The following is a 20,701-nucleotide window of genomic DNA, read 5'->3' on the forward strand; positions in this document are numbered from 1 at the left end:
CAGGTGAAATATTGTGCTTTTATTTACAGTGAGTAGTGAACAACCAACAAAACCTAAAGTGCTATATATAACAACCCACAGGAGGACAACACACCATGAAAGGAGAGACTCTACAAATACACAATGCCACAACTAACCACACTAAATCACTCAAACACACAACAAAGGCTTAATGGTCTCGCCCCACAGTACCTGAGTGAACTTTTGGTTCCTTACGAACCGCCACGCCCCCTTCGATCAATGGGTGTGGGGTCACTACTGGTACCAAAGGTGCAGAATGTCACAGCTGGGAGCAGATCCTTCTCCTATAGAGCTCAGCAGTTGTGGAACAGCTTGCCTGTCAGTGTCCGGGATTCAGACACAGTCTCAGTGTTTAAATCCAATCTCAAAACCTATCTGTTTTCTCTGGCTTTTTGCTAAAGTCCTAGACCCTCATTTCACTTGATTTTGACGCAGTGTCAATTATAAAGTCCAGTTTATCACAGAGTCCCCCTGTTAGACACAGACAGAGTTAAATTCACCCTAGTTAGGCTGTCCTAGTTAGGGTACCGGGCCACTGTAGCACCAATATACCATTATAACCACATATTTCAGTATCGGTCGTACAGTGCAACCGTCTGCCGCTGCTTCTGTTTGTTTTTCTCCGAGACACGGAATCAAGCACCCAGACTACTGGCAGACCCCAGTGATCAGACCAGCAAATAAATCCTGGTTCCTGACAACTGCTTTACAAGGACAAAACATGAAACAAACCAGAGGGTCACCACAGCCACCACCACCATTACAACTACAGCTTCAGGGATCTTCAAATGGACCAGTAACATCATTATGGACACGTAATCTAGACCATGACACTGAATACATCCTGGACTTCTCCAACCCTACAACTGTAGGACTTATTATTATATCATATCAAACCCTGCACTGACACCGTTTGCAGGCTCACTCTACCCTGGAAGGGGGTCCCTCTCTGTATCACTCCTTCCCAAGGTTTCTTCCTTTCTTTTTTTCTCTCTCCTAGTTTTTTTTTGTGTGGAATTTTTCCTTGTGTGCAGAAGGGTCAAGTGTGGGGGGTGTCAACTGTAGGGCCTGTCAAAGCCCATTGAGACATACTGTATGTGATTTTGGGCTATATAAGAAATAAATGTTGTTGTTGTTGTTATGGCAGTAGACGAGGAAATTGGTGAGCGGAACGATAATCCAAATCTCTGCCCAGCAGACAGCCTAAAAGGAAAGCACCCCAAACCATTCTACGGCCCAAAGGACGTAAACACCTCCCCACCAAAAAAAGGAAATCCTATTTTTTTTCATTCATAAAAAAAAAAAAAATTTTTTACCTGAATAAACATGTGACAAGGTATCTGCCAAAACATTATCCAGTCCTCTCTTGTAGCGTATCTCAAAGGCAAACCCCTGTAAGTACAAGGACCAGCGAAGGATGCGTTGGTTAGTGTTCCTTATCCTGGAGAGAAAGACCAGAGGTAGCTCTATCTGAGCAATTGCCTTAGAGTGGTGGGTGTAGGAAATTCTGTGATAGCTAAAATCTTGGCCTCAAGTGGACGAACTTGCCCCTGACCCACCTGTTTTCCCAGATTGGTCACTGTGGCTTTAACAAATTAACATTTAGTGTAAGACGCACGGACCCAAACCGTGAAAAAACTGTTTGCAGCATCTCCACATGTTAAGCTTCACAGTTTGACACATTGGATAATAATGGGAGGTTACGAAGGCCAAAATCTCTGCAGCTCTGGGTGTTAGCAGCACCTGCCAGTAACCCTTTAAGAGGTCAAGCTTACAGACAAAGGGAGCGGAGCAAACCTTATCCACACAATCCTCCATCCAAGGCAGGGGAAAGGAATCAGGCTTAGTCACAGCATTCACTCTGAGCTGAGGACAGTGTACTACTGGCAGAATCCCACGCACTGTGCAAACGGTCTTGAAAACTAGCATAATCCAATATACTGGTTTGTTTAGGTTTTCCTGACTCCCAATGCTCGCGTAACACCTTCGGAGGTCCCTGAATAGTGTCCAAAAATGACATAAGCAGGACTAAAACAGTGATTCTTGTGTGGTATCACAAACCGCAAACAGCAACATAGGAAGAGTTTCATCCCACTCTTTCTCTGTTTCTACACAATACACCCGAAACATGGACTTAAGTGTTTGGTGAAAGCGTTCAAGAGCTCCTTGGCTCTCTGGATGATAGGCACTCAAAGTTACGTTCTTAATGGAGAGCTCTGAGAGGGTAACGGTTGATTGTCAATAAAAGTTGTCTTTGGCAAAGTCTAATTTGACACGCTCAAATTGTTCTCCAATCACTGGGTGAAATTACCTGATTTGGCTTCTCTGCCAACTGGCAGGCATGGCATGCATGACAATGTTTGACCACGTCCGATTTGAGGCCAGGCCAGAAGAAATAACGTAAGTTGCGTTCATTCGCTTTCTTAACGCCCAAGTGACCATGTCCCAAAGTCAACACATGCTCCCAAAAACTAGCCGGAACCACCAGTTGATGAACTGTGTTCCACCCCAAATCCACACTCTGCGGTGGAGTCCATTTACGCATAAGCACCGTGTCATGGGTGGTAGTAGCCTAGTGGGTAACACACTCGCCTATGAACCAGAAGACCCGGGTTCGAATCCCACTTACTACCATTGTGTCCCTGAGCAAGACACTTAACCCTAAATTGCTCCAGGGAGACTGTCCCCTGAAACTACTGATTGTAAGTCGCTCTGGATAAGGGCGTCTGATAAATGCTGTAAATCTAAATCAAATCTAAATCATCCCAATAATACGCTACAGACTAACCTGAAGTGTTGTCTTTTGTCACGGCAGCCGAACAGCACTAGCTAATGACGGATCTTGGTTCTGCTTACATTCAACCTCTGCTGTCAACCAAGAGCGTTAACTTATAGTCATTACTTTCTCCCCCATCCCCCACAGACAGGCTTTCAGTAGGGTTTGACACCACCGTTAGGGACGTGGAACTTTCAGACCTGTGATCTGGAGTAAAGAAAGAAATCCACCATATCCTGAAATTTTCATGACTGAGCTCTCGTAACCGCACAAGCAGGAAATGTACTAGTATTCTGAGTGGTTTCACTGGGTACTGAGCCAACAAGAGGATTTCTAATCACCTCAGGAGAGGGAAAAATGTGTCCGCTGGCCAAATCATTACCAAGAATAAATTGAATCCCATTCATTGGTAAATGAGGACGAATAACAATGTTAGCTCAACCTGAAAGTAGTTCACTTTCAATATGGACAGAGTGCAAGGGAACAGTCATAAGTGTCATATCGAATCCCTGCACTAGCACATCAAAAATTGTAAACAGGGATCCAAAAATTGTAAACAGGGATCCAAAATAAAAGATTGCGTGGTGCCTGTGTCACACAATAATTTAATTGCCACACGTTCTTTTCCACACTCACCCAAAGAAACAAATGCATTAAAATGAAAGGACTAAACTCCTTATTTATGGATTTACATTATCTACAAGGCCAACCCCTTCTAACACAGGGCAATCAGCAATAAGATGTCTGACCTTATGGCAGTAGAAACTCTCACAAAACTCTGTGTGGATGCTCGTCCTAACCTCGGATTTCTCCAGCCCTGCCATGGGAATGTCGGCACGAACGAGCCTACAGACTGGGAAGACCCAAAAAGAAGACCCATTCCAGTGCATCAGGACGAACTAAGTCAACGCTGCTGGCAGCCTTAGCTAACGTGGTCACCTTAGCTTCGCTCAGATAGGTAGACACAGTGGTGGGACAGCTATTTTTAAATTCTTCCAGCAGATATAACTCACGTAACTGTTCCTTCGTGGTAACCTGCTGTTAAGAACACCAGCGATCAAACTTGTTCTCCTTGTGAGCAAACTAAACAAATGTGACCCGTTCATCTTGTTGAAGACCCCTGAAACGTTGCAGATATGCTTCCGGTACGAGTTCATAGGCATTCAGAAAAGCAGTCTTCATGACGCTATAATCTAAACTCTGGTCTACAGTCATACACGTCCTGTGCTTTCCTGGTCAACACGCACTGCAATAACAAAGTTCAAACATTAACCAGCCACTTTAATGTATGGACAACACTTTCAAAGTGATTTAAATACTTCTCAACTTGCCATTCATTAATCAGTGGCACCATTTGAATATTACACACAACAAAGTGATTAACCGTCTGGTGTATGTTTTCCGGTTGTACCAAATGTGGCAAAACACTCCGCAACGGTTCCTGTGTCCTGGTACACCTCCTGGAGAACTGAATCTGGAACCACAGAGTGGTACCGCAGGACGTGGGTCGATCCCAGTACGGACTGCTAGTTCCAGCTCTCGCAAGGCGAAGTCGCGTTCCTCCCAATCACGATGAAACTCGCGAACACGCTCATTTTCCAAATCCAGCTCCCGCTGTATTTCCAATTTCCTTATCTGAATTTCCATCTCAATTTTCTTAAAACACGCAAACGTGCCGCTCTGAATACAATTTCGCTGATTCAAATTGGAGTACCTGTTCCTGTAAGGAGTACTCATGGATTTTTGGCTCAGTCTCTGAGTCACTCGTGGCCGAGGCCGAAGTGGGCCATGTGACCGGATTCTCTGATGATGCAGCAAGAACATGACCCATTTTCACCACACAAAACAAAGTCTTTCAGTTTCCTATAGTCACTGGACGACACAACGGAGAAATAGGCAGCTATCGGAAGCAACTGTTCCTCTGTACAGCGTGACATTAAATAAACTATTCCTCTATTACAGGACACAACTAACCACACTAATTACTCAAACACACAACAAAGTCTTATCTGCAACTATCCAAAACTCTCCTCTGGCTCTACAACAATGAGAACCGACTGGTGGTTGGAATGGTCCTTAAGTAGTCCCGTCCTGTGCGATTGGCTGGCAGTTGACGAGGGAATTGGTGAGCGGAACCATAATCCAAATCTCCGCCCAGCAGACAGCCTAAAAGGAAAACACGCAAACACAAAGCACCCCAAACCATTCTACGGCCCAAAGGACGCAACAGCTCTTAAATGTTTTTTAGGTGTTATAAAGGTAACTTTAAAGATATTTCACTTTTACACCTTTGAGTTCTTAATGAATCTACACCATTTATTTTTTTCTTCATATATTTTTCTTTTGTTTGGATTTCGATTAATATGGCTGAGTATCTTTTTTCAAAAGAGTCCATTGAATTTCCTTATGTTCTCATGCTTGGAGACAACCACTGCTTTCAGGCCTTTGCTATAATAAATGGCACAGCACTTGAGCAAAGTACGTTACTTGCTGCAGTGGACGTTTGCTTTAAAGCACTCTTCGTCTTCGATGTGAACTACCCCAAGCAGTGTTCACTGGTGTGGCAGTTTCTACACAGTTCTTCCTGGGGAGGAGACACCGGCAATAAGATTTCTGCTAGCATTAATTTTTGCAGACAAAAAGTAATTAATATTACTGTGACCTAACCGCTTCCTTGGATTCTGTGTTCTTCAACTTGTACACCATTACTTCTAAATACTTGAATGAATCCTACTGTGACCATTTCTCTTACATGGTATGTTGAGGCTAATGCATATATATTTCTGCACATTATGAAATGTTTTCATATTTTAAATACATATTTTCTTGGAAGTAAATTTGACTTCAGTCAGTTTGAAGTATGTTTCTTACAGATGACTCTTATATTTCAGTATCTATTGGGGGCAGTGGTGGCCTAGCGGTTAAGGAAGCGGCCCCGTAATCAGAAGGTTGCCAGTTCAAATCCCGATCCACCAAGGTGCCACTGAACAAAGCACCGTCCCCAAACACTGCTCCCCGGGCGCCTGTCATGGCTGCCCACTGCTCACTCAGGGTGATGGGTTAAATGCAGAGGACAAATTTCACTGTGTGCACCGTGTGCTGTGCTGGTTTGTATCACATTTGACAATCACTCCACTTTTATATTTTACTTTATGATGTTTGCACATGATTGTAAATGTTTTCCTATATTAAATTGGCATTCTTAAAGTCAATGTTTATAACTTCAGGTGTCATTATTAATATATATTTCTTCTACACTGCAGTTACATTGAAACTAATGTTTCTTACAGATTACTCTTATATCTTAGTACCTATTTATGTTTATGCATGATGTAAATGTAATGAAATGTTTTCATATATCAAATTGTGTTTTCCTAGTTAATTTGTCTGACTTCAGTCCCCGTGTTTCTGTGATACAGTTTGATACATTTTCATTAAAATTGTGTTAATGCTGAGGTGGAGATGGGAAAAATGTCATAAATTCATATGGACACATTTTTGACATTAATTGTTTTTATTTTAGTAATTGTAATAACAAAGTTTTTACTTCTGACTTTACTTTCATTCAACCCAGCAGCATAGACTTTTTTAACTAATAGTTGGGTTAAAAACCACAACCCAGCATGCTGGGTTAAATGTTTAACCCAACTTGTTGGGTCAAAATAACCCGGCGTTGAGTTAGTCCCTTTTTTACCCAGCGCTGATTTACCAAAATAACCCAAATTGGGCTGTTTTAGAGTGTACATTTCTGTGCCTATTGTGGTGATCATGATAATGTTCAAAAGGAGGAAGCCTGGTCTTTTCACATGTTCTTTAACCATGGAACAGCAGAAGACAGCTGTATCTTACTTCAAACTTTGGTGACACACAAGGCTGTGTGGACAGAAGCTGATAAAAGATTTTGTGAGCCCGATTGGCACCATTGTCCTAACACGAGCGATGCCGTTTTCATACCCTGCATCACCCAGAGTGGTATAAATATGCTTGTGAACTTACTAATCGGTGGGAGTCCTCATGACGAGTTCCCCCGTGTGCACATTAAATAAACCTGACTGAACTCAGCTGACCTTCTACTCTTTACAGTCCTCAGGTGTTTCACTGCAGGAAAAGACTTCCACAACAGCGTTTAGATGGGCAAATAAGTGAATGTCACATTTATTAGTACTAGGAAAATATTAAGTCTGTTAAACATAAAACACATGGCTTGGGGTCCATATACATTTACAATTACAGCATTTACCAGACACCCTTATCCAGAGTGACTTACAATTGGAGTGACAGGGACAGGGAGCAAGTATCTCTTCTCACCATCCACATAGTAGGACCAGACCACTGCAGTGGTGAATGAAATGTCAAGGCTAGTGCACCCCCTTCTGTCCAAAGACAAAAGTAAAAAAAATGAAAACGCAGACACTTGAAATTTTAAATCCAGTTTTTTATAGGCCAGTACAAAATAATCTTTTTTTTTTTTTTTAAACATTTCCAATTTAGACAGAATACCCCTTAACATGCATTTTTTTTCTCCACCTCAGTACATAAACAGCTGTTGGGTTTGGAATGAAAATGTGAATCCTTTCCTTCCTATGATCTTAACATGATACCTGAGCAGAAAAAGACCATACATCTACAGATACCAGAGCTCTTAATGAAGCAGAATGGACAATGTGGCACAAGATCAGATTTTCTAGGAAGATGGACTTTGTTGAAATATAAATAAAAAGCAAGGCGTAACTAGACCAAGAACACATGCATATCCTTTCAAATCAGTTGCCAATAAAGCAGCTCAACCTACAGTCATTTTTTACAACATTCCACTACTCAAGTCAATAACAGAACACACAGTCATTCATAAAATTTGACTGAAATCAAGACAATAAATTAAGAGCCCTGAAGCAATAGTAATATAGTACTTTGGTACTTGGTAGCGCCCAGGTCTACCCAGGATACAGGTCTATTGCAAACATCCCTGAACTAGGCTCAGGGTTCAATGAGTGTGACTCTTATTATTAGCAATAGTCAATAGGCTTGGTGGCTGAGATAAGTCTCCCGTCTGTAAGAGGATTTCTAGGGGAGCCCCTGTAGTGACTCATGTCCTTCTCAAGAAGCTGCAGAACAGCTGATTTCTGGCTCTCAGGTGAATTACTCTTCAGGGGCACAGGAGCATCAAACCTGGCTCTATGTTGAACCTTGTTGGTCACATCACCCAGAGCACAGGGCTTGTCAGAGTTACGAAACGATGACTTCTTAGGAAGCACTGGGGGCCTGGGTTTTGAGAAGGAGTGTTCTTTGCTGACTCGGGGGTTGGAAGCCAATATAGGAGGCTGGAGTTGAACCCCAGAAGAGAGCCCAGACTCCAGGCTAATGGACTTTATAACTGGGGGGGACTTGCTGACAGGAGCCGCCCCAGTAGCAGCATGGCATCTGCAATTCAGAGAGTTGATCCTTCGAACTGACTGCTTTACAGGAGTCCGATGGAACTTGAGAGGAGACCTTACTGTTTTGTTTTTTGGTGAAGTGAGGGTCATCATATTGAAATGTTTAATGTGATCTGCAACTTTTAAAGCTTGAATTTGCTTTACTGATGGCGAGTGAGGATCAGGTACATTTGGATCTTTTGGCAGTTCCTTGATTTTGTCTTGGGGCTCTGATGGCAGTTTTAACTCTGGCTCTAAGAACTTGCATGGGGTAGACTGACCCCTGATAGAAGAGCTCAGTCTGAAACACACTGGACTTTGGATATCCAGTGCTTCAATCAACTGACTGCAGTTGACTGACTGGGACTCTGGCTCATCTGGAGAATCACAGCTTCCATTAATGGCACAAGTGGACACGTCACAAAACTCAACGTGTCCAGTTGGGGTATCTGATGCACCGAACTCAAACAAACCAATATCCATATGCAAGGGAGACAATGGAACAAGCTCTATATGACCAAAGGTGACATTGTGGTTCTTTAGCAAGCACTTGTGTACAGTAGTAGAAGCATTGGAACGGTCCTTGTTGTCCTGGGATTTTAAAGCATTACTAATAACTATTTGATCAGTGTCACCATTTTCCACTTGTTTCACCTCCTCTCCAGAGGATGTACTATGCTCTCTGAGGATGGCCTGCAAGTCACTGCCAGACTCTCTAAAAGCCCTCTTGACCTTGAGCAGGGTGGGGCCAGTGGCAGAGGGAGAATCTGAGCTATCCAAACTATCCACACTGGTGGCACAGCAGAGGGTTTTTGGGACACCACTGAACTGAGACGGCTTGCTTGTGGCTAGAGCTGGCTCAGAGTGGTGGCTTCCTTTCAAGCACATGCTCATAGGGGTGCTGGAAGAGGACTCTAACCCATATGCATGGGCCCTGTCCGGTGTCTCTCCAATCCAGGATGTCCGATGGGACGCAGTATTGCTCTTTGGGGTCAGCAGGTTATCTTCAGAGCTACTGAAGAATTTGGTACCTGGGAGCAAAAAATAAAGTGTGTGTGTGTATAACAAACATACCTATAGTTACAGTATAATTAAATATACATAAATACATACCTTGGGGAGCATTTGTGATGTGCAATACAGCAGGGCTAAGGCTGGGCTCGGTGGTGAGATGAAAACTGGTGGTGCTATCTTGAGTGGCCAGTCGCCAGCCAATGGCCTCTGAACCCTTTTCCAGCGGAAGTGAACAGGAAATGACATTGTTGAAATGGAAGGACCTGCTTCTTACTAAGAAACTTTACAGCAAGTTGTCATACAAGCCAGGGGTTGTGAAATGTCTGAATTGAGCATTAGCCCGCTCTCACTTACAACAAACATTCCCAATGTGAAATAAAAACTAATGATTGTATCTGGTGAACAATATTATTTTATTATAACATTGAAATAATGTATACTTTACAATGAAAGTGATTATCGTACAATACTCAGTTTTTATAATGTTTAAAATATACAAGATAGTGGCTTTTATGAAGGCTGCAGAATTTACGTGATTAACAGCAAAAAGGAAAATGAGAAACAAACAAAAAAAATTATACTGTAGACTTAGATACAAAAATGGCACTAGCTTAGTAATTATATTCCAACCACCAAAGGAAATACATTGCTAAAATGAAGCTTACTAATAAAGCCTAACAATAAGATATTGACTGCCACAGTTAAAGTGCTTTCATGCAATGTCATGCAGCAGTGAATCCTCTCACGCGCTTGCATGCACACACAGTAAAGTGATCACTGTAAAGCAACGTTATTGATTGACATTTGAGAATAGCAACATTGTGGGTTGGGAGCTTACAGTGAAGCTGAACTTACAGGGTCTTTGCTGCTCCTGCCCAGGCTGAAGCGCAAGCGCAGGGATTTCCTGACTGCCTCTTTCTTAGTCACTTTTGGGGAGAAGCAGCCAGTCTTCCCGGATTCAACCCTATAACCAACACAGGTGACGTTCTCACATCACACGCTTTAGCAATGTCACAATTGCACATATTCAAGTGTATGGTTGGTTACCATACATGGTTGGTTGAAATTAAAACATTTTGACCCTCCAGGATTTAGGAGCAGTGGTGGCCACTTGGTTAAGGAAGCTGCCCGTAATCAGAAGGTTCCCAAATTGCCATGGTGTCACTGAGCAAAGCACCATCCACTCACTACTTCCTGGGCACCTTTCATGGCTGCCCACTGCTCACCAAGGGTGATTGGTTAAATGCAGAGGAAATTTCATTGTGGGCACTGTGTGCTGTGCTGAACAATCACTTCAGTTGTAGACACAATTTGAAGATTGCAGTTGATTATAGAAAATACAGCGTTGAATTAAGAACCGGCTTACCTGCTGATCTGATTAGTTCTGTAGCTCAGCCTTTTACTTTTCCTTCTGGCTGAGCTTGCAGACAGTCTCCTCATCTTCCCTGCTGATGGCGCTGCATTATGGGAAGAGTCCAGGCATCCTGAAGCACTCTGCACTAGAATAGTGATAGCAAAAGAAGTGTGATCAGGAACAAATTGTCCACATTCTACACAGACATTCACTAGAAGCACAGCAATACCTGATCCTGGAGTAGAACCAGCACCAAACAGAGGGTTTGGGAGAAGCTCAATGCCAAAGTTCTTTTTGAGGGACCTGCGTTTCTTGTTGGAGAAGCCAAGGCTCTGCGCGCACTCTGCGGGAAGCTTACGCTTTGTGTTGGGTGTTGAAAGGACAGGGGTTGCTGTTGAAAAGACTACAGAAGAGAAGTTTTACATTAAACTATGCATAAATACTGATTTGCGGAACAAAAGTCACTGCTGAAGGCACAGTACACAATAGACAGGCAACGAAAGAAAAATGTTTCATACAGAAAGGATTCAAAAGCAAAAAAATGTAGGAGATCGCTGAAAGGCAGAGCCAATAGCATGGTCACAGCCAGAAAAAGCAAGCAAAGGCTAAAAAAATAAAATAAAAGCAAAACCACCAACTCCACTTGGGTCTCACCTCCTAAACTTCTGCGGTGACTCCTCCTAAGACCTGAGTGCGAGCAGGACTCATCCACAGCATTGGCTGGAGGGGAGAGGAGGTCAGCCTCACAGCCTAACATGGATGGGACCACACCTGATATGTTGGGTTGGGGGGGGGGGGGGAGAGAATGACCATCACATGTTGTACTTCCACATTTACAGAGCATGTGAGCCCAAAAACAGAACTTTTACAATAAGTCAACAGGGAGTCAGTTCTTTTAAGTCACACTATAATTTACCAGGCTAATTTAACCCACATCACCTTTTTTTTTTTTTTTTTAAATTTGGCTGGTTCCTTACCAAAGTCCTGAGCATTCTCAATAAAGCACTGCACAACAGCAGCCTGGAGCCTCAACTTCCTCTCAGTGCTGGCGTTCATCTTCTCTGTGCCCTCAGCAGAGTGCAGCAGGTTAGGGGCAAAGATCACCGAGAGGTTATTGCTGTCCATCCTGTTCTCTGCACTCCTGGATTAAATGCATAAATCATTTTATGAACATATGAAAAAGAGTGATGTCCACAAACACTGATAGCCAGAACCAGACAGCTTTACATGGTGTGTGATCACTTCAAGCAAGAGATGGAATTTTGAGTGCTTTGATGCAAATTCAGATAACACACAGATAATAAACAGTAAAGTAGGATATACCTTTTAGCGACACTCTGAAGGAAGCTAAAAAAGTATTGCAGAGAACTTAAATTTTGTTCAGGCAGCACACAGGACAGTAGCATGGTAGCCCTGGTTCTCTCCACCAATGTTGCCAGCTCTTGAGCTTTAAGTAGAGCTCCATGCAAATCCACGGGAAGGATGGGCTCTGGAAGCTCCCTGAAGAACTGCTTCAAGAGGCCAGCCACATCCAGGGGGAGGGCTGAGGACAGGCAGTCCTCGCCCTGGTCCAGCTTAGCCTGCCGAGACACAACACAACCCTGTCAAACAATGCCACCGGCCAAGGTCCCAGGGCTAAAAAGAGGAAGGTCAGACGGAGTAATCACTCACCCGAAGAGCCTTAATACGAGCAACAGAGCCGGACTTTCTGAATAGGCCCTCTGTCTGCGTGTGTTCAAACAGCCTTGTACAAGCGTCCACCAAAAAACTGAATAAATAAATAAATTAATGAAATCATATTTACACAGAATAAGTTAAATTATGGGGCATTTATCCCAACCCCACTTGATTTAAATTACTGATGTTGCCAATTTAAAAATTGCAACATCAGTTAAATTGCCAATAAAAAAAATACAAACAAACAAAAAAACAACAACAACTGTTTCTATACAGGTTAATCTGCTCTTGTGCACACAAGTCCAAACTCACTGTTCAACATACCAAAAAAAAAAACAAAAACAAAACAGAACTCACCATGGTACACTGCCATAGTCCTGCACAAAACAGTGCTGCAAAGCATCCAGGGCAGTTCCAAAAATATTCACCTGGGGCATGGAGGGGAGGGAAAAAAAACAACACTTCAAATCATTCCTCCAGATATCACAACATTTTTTATTTCAACCCGAATGTCACAATAAAACTTCAAGCAAGTCTGAACTGGAGCTAATGTGCCTACAGCCAGTGGCAACCCTGCTCTGACTGCATTCCTTTCCTCACGACTGTGCACCTTCTCAAAATGTCCAAAACGCAGCATAACACGGGCATTGTTCAAGCGCCGACTCGAATTTGCTTTAATAAGAAGCCTCACGGTACAGTCGGTTTCGTTGAAAACAGTAACTGAGCGCCACTTCATACAGACAGACGGGAGGTTTGCGCAGATGGGGAAAAGCACGCAGCACTAATGAATGGTCCTATTCAAAAACACTTTTCATATGTTCACGTCCCCGCTCCGGTATCACTGAAAGCCAGGCTGATCATTCCTGCAGAACCACGCGTTTACCAGAACAACGAACGAGCTGATTTCATTACGGCGCAGATGTTGCTGTTGGAAACGGCTTGGGTTAAAATGCATTAACACGCTTACCGAGTGCGCTGCGGGCATCTTGCTGCTCGGCTTGCTTTTGTACCGGTTCTTCGTCTTTATTCCGTAAACGGACCGGAGGTGCTGCAGCACTGCAAGCCGCCGGACGTTTTTTTCTAAAACCTTCATCTTCAGCCCCTACCGGAGTCGAGAATAATGGTCTCGGGCCGGAGCGATTGCCGCCAAACTCACTGTTCTCAAGCTAAATAATAAACTACCGATCCGATCACTTAGCAAGAGAAATAAACTGTTATCTATAAGCATACACATTGCGAAATCGCGTGGTTTGAAAGCATTCTGCCAACTACCTATAAACGTGCCGCGACTGGACAAAATTATACTCTACCTAAGCCATTTCACGCAAACAACTACACTACTACCCGCCTCCAACCTCGACTACCTTCCGCAAAGGTTTAAACGGCAGCGCTTCCATTATGATCAACTGCGATTGGCTGCGAAACGTTCAAATATTAGGACCCCGAGGATGTCTCTCGCATCGCCTGAATAAAAACCTGGCTTTTCTACCTCTAGTGGACAGTGTGAGGGCGGTGTTGCAATTTTGTATATATAAACCATATGCTTCTGAAATTATATTTCTAGAACCATATAGTTTATTTTATTTATAGTAGATTTTTTAATTTGACATGTTTTATATTACACAGATATCCGTGACCATTTGAAATGATTTGGCCATAGATAATGCATTTGTTGTACCCATCATGATTCTGATTATGGAAACGCGTCTGTTTTGCAGATCAATTTATTTAACTTACACATTTCTCTACCAATTCCCATAAGTATTGTTCCATTTTATAATAGTATAATTTATCAGTATAATGTATTGATGACAGCAAAAGGCTATAAACAATTCCACGTGTTTTACAAGTTTTACATGTTTTTGGCAGCTTCTTTGGGCTAGTAGCAAAATAAGTAGCAAAACATGCTACTCTCATATGATGGCTGTGAAGATTTGTCTAATATATAATGAAGGAGACTTCAAATGGTAGGCTGATTCTGTAACAATACTGTCACAATCAATTGTCTTTATTACAACAGTACATGTATATACAGTAAACGATACAGTATGAATGCACATCGGAAAGGAGGTTGCTTCTGTTTTAGAAGCACTTCCTGTGGACAATGGAGGGGCCTGCCTCATCATACTCCTGCTTGCTAATCCACATCTGCTGGAATGTGGACAGGGAAGCCAGAATGGAGCCACCGATCCAGACAGAGTACTTACGCTCAGGAGGAGCAATGATCTGACGGAGAGAAAAAAAGAACAAAACTATTATTATACCTCTCTGTGTGATACAATAACTTGCTAAGTGTATAGAACAATTTAAATGAAGGTTTGCTTTTCAAACTGGACTCACCTTGATCTTCATGGTGCTTGGGGCCAGGGCAGTGATTTCCTTCTGCATACGGTCAGCAATACCAGGGTACATGGTAGTACCACCAGAAAGGACGTTGTTGGCGTACAGGTCCTTGCGGATATCAATGTCACACTTCATGATGCTGTTGTAGGCAGTCTCATGGATACCAGCAGACTCCATACCTTATAGGTAAAAAGAAAATAAAGGCCAGTTTCAGAAATCACTTTACTGTTAAATGAACATTAGATACTTCTGTGAGTGAGACTTACCAATGAAGGAAGGCTGGAAAAGAGTCTCAGGGCAACGGAAACGTTCGTTACCAATGGTGATAACCTGGCCATCAGGCAGCTCGTAGCTCTTCTCCAGGGAGGAGGAGGATGCAGCTGTGGCCATCTCATTCTCAAAGTCCAGGGCTACATAGCACAGCTTCTCCTTGATGTCACGAACAATTTCACGCTCAGCTGTGGGCCAATCATTTTCAGAAGTGAGTGGTAAGTTAAGAACCATAAAAGTGAAATGTAAATGAAATAACTGTTATAAACTTGTTACACACATAGGCAATTATTCTCTTTGTAAATACCACATATTCTTACCAGTTGTGACAAAAGAGTAGCCACGCTCTGTCAAGATCTTCATCAGGTAGTCAGTCAGATCACGACCAGCCAGGTCCAGACGCATGATGGCATGGGGGAGAGCATAACCCTCATAGATGGGAACATTGTGGGTCACGCCATCACCGGAGTCCAGCACAATACCTACAGGGGGCGCCAGGACAGCAGATTTGTTAGTACATGCTGGTTGCCAAGCCACATGTAGCAGGGTATGTAGCACATCATAAACTAACAATGACAGTGACATCAGCAGCTATAGGTGGTGTTTAGTGCCATGCCAATGGAGGATCAGTCTAAATCCATGATAGTGCAAAGGCCATTAATCTTGCTAGCTGTCAACTAATAAGTATGTAAAAAGCTGATGTTTTCATTTTTATTCTGACCCCTAAACCAAACTGTTCATGGTTTCTCTTAGGAAATCACTGTGTATAAAACTTCTGCTATTCAGTTGTTAATGCTGAGGTTCTTGGACATTTTAGTGGTGTGGATACTGACCGGTTGTACGGCCAGAGGCGTACAGAGACAGTACAGCCTGGATGGCCACGTACATAGCGGGAACGTTGAAGGTCTCGAACATGATCTAGAAGAGGATATTATTTGCAAATGTTAGAGCATGCCTGTCACAGGAGCTATTTATGAATGGGGGGTAGTGTAGTCATTACCTGGGTCATCTTCTCCCTGTTGGCCTTGGGGTTAAGAGGGGCCTCCGTGAGTAGGGTAGGGTGCTCCTCAGGAGCCACACGCAGCTCATTGTAGAAGGTGTGGTGCCAGATCTGACAAGGGTTTAATGAACGGATGATGATACATTGTTCCTCTACATTTGTAATATTCAGTGACTTAACAGTTCTAGTCCTTCCAATTCTTTTGTAGTGAGAAGCTGCCCTTCTAAATAACAGAACTAAATAACCATTTCTTGTATGTAATTACTTTGGTGTGAGGCTGGATGACCAATAATATAAACTGAGTTTAATTTCAGTAATGAATTATCACAAACTCATTCCTAATAATATACTTCTAGTAGTAAGAGACAACTTTCTGTGTACAATTTCCCATCAGATGAATAGACTGAATACAATGGGATGAATATTAGTAGCTAAATATTATTTACTGTATTGAGGCAATAAGCTCATTTACTAACCTTCTCCATGTCATCCCAGTTGGTGATGATACCATGCTCAATGGGGTACTTCAGGGTGAGGATACCCCTCTTGCTCTGGGCCTCATCACCTACGTAGCTGTCCTTCTGACCCATACCCACCATGACACCCTGTAGCAGAATCACCAAGAAAACTTTGATCAGTGATCAACATCCTAAAACTGATGGATATTCAGACAATTATTCATTTGGTCGACAAACCTGATCTGATACTGCATTCATTTCTAAAACCAGGTCAGCCCACAAATGATAAAATGAATAAAGTAAAGTCTGTTATTAATAATTTAACGCACTTGGTGGCGGGGTCTGCCAACGATGGAGGGGAAGACAGCACGGGGAGCATCATCACCAGCGAAACCAGCCTTGACCAGGCCAGAGCCGTTGTCACACACAAGGGCGGTAGTCTCGTCCTCGTCACACATGATGGCGTTTTGTGGTCTGTGCAAAATACCAACAAAATCAACAAAAACTTCTAAAAATTATTAGTACTAGAGAGAAGGGAAATGGTCCTTCATTGTGCCTGTTGCAAATTAGCCAGCTGTTGATGTACATAATAACTTTACATGACAACCAAACAATGTAATAGTAATAAAAGGCATGTAAAGTTGCTTACATGTTAGATGATACTGTAGTAGATTATACTTTCTGAATGATGTGATCTTCAATACAGTAGTGTTTCTTTTTGGTTGACAATGTGATTACTAACTTTTGTACAAGGGTTTTCAGTCTGCTGGAGAAAGCCAAAAAAAGGCCTACCCACCAGCCCTGTGCCAGCTGAACTATGTATTATCCTGACACCTCCTGTCATGCTGTCCGAACCCTTTCTCAGACCCCCCTATCAGTAGATGCTTGACATGTGAAACAGCTTGGTGTCATTCCAGAGCCAGGTCCCATTGCAGCTGTCGACACATTGTAGCACCTCTGATTACTGTGTGCTCACTCAGACTTTAATGGCTTCGTTCATCTGAGTATGATGTCCTCTGCCAATTTGGCTGCTGCTAACTAGTGAAGAGTGACCAGCTGTGTTACCAACATTCTTGACACTTGTAGCAATTCTAATTTCTGAACTCATTAAACATTGCATTCAGTATACGCTTGGGTCCTTCCTGTAAATTCTGGATTTTTGGTAATTAACACGGTCACACAAAGTAAAATGACCTGCATGTAAATGTTATTATATGAGTGGCTGTTATTCTAATTTGAAACGTCATTAATACATAAAGAAGATATACAGAAAAACACAGTGAGATGTACGTACCAAGTTGTATCACAAGACTGATGCTTCCACTGGGACAAAGGCCGATATGGATGAAGTGCCTTAAATAAGAGCCTAGTCAAGGGGCGGGGGCAGAGCCTCTGGTTTGCACAAGCCCAAAAAGAGAGAGAGAGAGAGAGAGAGAGAGAGAGAGAGAGAAAACATTCCACAAGCAAATGATTCTGGTCAGGTATGATAGAACCCCCACCAAAATAGACAGACAGACATACTGCTTAAAATAGCTCAGATTTTTGAAATGCAGAATGAAATGGACTCATGTAGGTTTACTCAGAAGAATCTTTATGAATGCCTTTATGACTATTTGTGCTCTCCAGGAATATGATTTAAGTGTGATGTAATTCATCCTCATTGTCATTATGGTATGTATCAACTCTGTGACATAAAATGACTTACATAACCACAGTAAGCATTAACCTTTTAGTACTATCTGAAAATATTAATAAAAAAAAAAAATTACAATTAAATAATAACAAAAAGTACAATAACAGGAACAATAGCAATTGATCCCTATGAATAGATGTATTTGCAAAGAAAAATGTTTTGGATTTGTGATCTTTATATTTTGTTGATTTAATATTTTTTATGTTATACATAATACAAACATTGATTAAGGGATTAATGACATAACTGCTTGAGGGGGGAAGAAAAGTCATGAAGCACAGAATATATTCAGGTAACAAATTTGCATATTTCTGCAGATCACAGGTTTGAGGAGGAATGCAACTTCTGCTTTAGGAAGTGTTTTGGGGGCAAAGTTGAGTTGAATACTGTATCTGTATGTGGGAATGTGTCCTACACATGGGGAACAGCTGAGAAAGTAAGGCCAACTGAATGGACTGACTGAGATGTTAGCTGCATTTTGATTGGCCCAGCTCTGTCCTTTTAGGGTCACAGTGACAAACAGGTGCTTCTAGTGGGTGTTCAGCCATGGTGTCGACATGGCGAGTGGAGCTCCTTATTTGTTTGTTCCTCAACAGGCCTAAAACTCTTCTTATGCTATATCATCTATTTCTTATCAGCTAAACTAAAGATCACAGTTTAAATATTTTAATATTCTTCCTTCCACATGCTTGTGTCACACACTTACAGTGATTTATTAAAAAAGTGAATACTTGGTAGGCCTTTATTTGACATTTACATGTATTTATGTAAAGGTTTCACCTGGAAATATTTGTATCCACTCCAATTTATTCATGTTGTCATGTTAGACAATGATCACTGCATGCTGCACCACATCATATGTTCAGTACAATACTAATGGCCCCTTCAGTGTAATGAGATTTTACATTCATGGAGTCACCCTGGGAAACATGTGCTGTTATTTGTTCAACCTGTTGGGCTGTGTCACAGTTGGATTGTGTGACAGCATTTGTTTCTGCGCCAGGCTGAGCTGCTGAATGTGAGAACTCTATTTTTAGACCTTTCTTCACTATTTGCAGATATGCAATGCTCCAGAATTCCCAATCCCATTTAATTAGGTTTGTATTGTATCCCATAGTAGCTCAGATGGATAATAATGATAATAACTGATGTAGTATCTGGAGACTGAGTCACTACTGGGCTGATTTAGAATTGATAAAACAGATCAAATTAAACATTTACAACTGTATATTCTGGTGATGGTGGAAGCACTTAAAAATCACCAGGCCACTCTCCACTGCTGCAAATGAAAATGCATTAATTAAGAAAATATGGTATGATAGAAATAAATGACTATTGTGAAGAGACACCTCTCTGTTTTCAATACATAAAGTTTAACATGAAAACAGAACACAACAGAAATCTAAGTATAAGTTTTTTTCTGCTGTGAAAATACATCCGAAATGTTTGTCAATAATTTTATACAATAATTGTATACAATACATAGGTCTTCGGGGAAATGCCATATACAATACATGATGACTGGGTGGTAGTAGCCTAGTGGGTAACACACTCGCCTATGAATCAGAAGACCCGGGTTCGAATCCCCCTTACTACCATTGTGTCCCTGAGCAAGACACTTAACCCTAAGTTGCTCCAGGGAGACTGTCCCTGTAACTACTGGTTGTAAGTCGCTCTGGATAAGGGCGTCTGATAAATGCTGTAAATGTAAATGTAAATGTCTTAACTGCTATACAATATGGCTATAAAATGGAATCTTTTATAGTGAGCTTTTTAAAATATTTTTTAAACATGAACCCCCTACAGAATAATAGGATTCATACAGTGCTAATTTTATAAATGAGAGACAGATCGATCATTTTCAAATAATATGATAAAATTGATTATTTACTTCAGCAATCATATAATCTCAATATGAAACCACTTTAAAGTTAATCTTCATGATGAAAATTGCATTTTGGTAAACCTTTAAGATTTCCTGTATTTCACACTAAATAAAGACTAATTCTCTTCTCTCCTTCAGCTACTCCCATTAGGAGTCGCCACAGCAGTGTCAACTGGTCTGTGTCACGACTACGGACTTACGGGGGAAGGAAGCGCAGAGGTGTGACATACTGGGAACGGGTTTTTATTATAAAATAAACAATAAACAAATACAAATAAACAATAGCGCGGTGGCCAAAAATGGGAAATAAAGGGAAACAACACAAACAAACCCGCAAGAGTGTGCCGATTGCCAGAACTCCAAAACACAGACACAGCTGCAAGGTCAAGTTCACAAAAGTTCACTAGAATGTTGGCGCTGCCGAAGGGGCGGAAATCTTGGGCTTTTATGCGCCGTCAGGATTGGCCACCGGTCATGAGCCCAGCTGCAGTCAATCCTTACAGTCTGGCTGTCTGCACAATTGACTTGGCAAATATGGAACTCCAAAGTGTTCAAAATTAAGTAAATAAATACGACATATTGAAATAAGAGACCATATGAATAGAAGAGATAATGATAAAAAATTTAATAATAAATGTATGATAATTTTATGTAATAACACATTTTGATATTATTGAGTTGAGGATTAACAGAAACATTTGATTAACTGTTCTTTGGCTTATCAACAAAAAATTGGCAATATTGAATGTAAAACATTAGTGTAAATAATTGCAATATAAGGTAAAGCACATATTTG

General features: G+C 41.7%; 2 protein-coding genes across 2 annotated transcripts; both read right to left on the reverse strand.

Annotated features, from left to right (window-relative positions):
- Positions 1-7,244: 7,244 nt before the first annotated feature.
- LOC114790724 (rho GTPase-activating protein 11A-like) lies at positions 7,245-13,669 on the reverse strand. The gene is made up of 11 exons (XM_028981018.1): positions 13,224-13,669; positions 12,614-12,684; positions 12,251-12,347; positions 11,903-12,159; positions 11,557-11,720; positions 11,234-11,350; positions 10,809-10,982; positions 10,592-10,724; positions 10,081-10,189; positions 9,325-9,439; positions 7,245-9,242 (listed from the first exon to the last, which is right to left on the reverse strand). The coding sequence occupies exons 1-11, from the start codon at positions 13,347-13,349 to the stop codon at positions 7,804-7,806; spliced, it is 2,802 nt and encodes a 933-aa protein (XP_028836851.1). The 5' UTR covers positions 13,350-13,669; the 3' UTR covers positions 7,245-7,803.
- Positions 13,670-14,227: 558 nt separating this feature from the next.
- On the reverse strand, positions 14,228-17,667 carry LOC114780624 (actin, alpha cardiac). Its single transcript, XM_028967766.1, has 9 exons — positions 17,622-17,667; positions 16,657-16,801; positions 16,346-16,474; positions 15,870-15,980; positions 15,703-15,787; positions 15,190-15,351; positions 14,866-15,057; positions 14,597-14,778; positions 14,228-14,482 (listed from the first exon to the last, which is right to left on the reverse strand). Exons 2-9 carry the CDS (start codon positions 16,783-16,785, stop codon positions 14,339-14,341), a joined length of 1,134 nt encoding a protein of 377 aa, XP_028823599.1. The 5' UTR covers positions 16,786-16,801; positions 17,622-17,667; the 3' UTR covers positions 14,228-14,338.
- Between the last annotated feature and the right edge of the window lie 3,034 nt (positions 17,668-20,701).

This window comes from Denticeps clupeoides, chromosome 1, assembly GCF_900700375.1.
Source record: "Denticeps clupeoides chromosome 1, fDenClu1.1, whole genome shotgun sequence".
Taxonomy (NCBI): domain Eukaryota; kingdom Metazoa; phylum Chordata; class Actinopteri; order Clupeiformes; family Denticipitidae; genus Denticeps; species Denticeps clupeoides.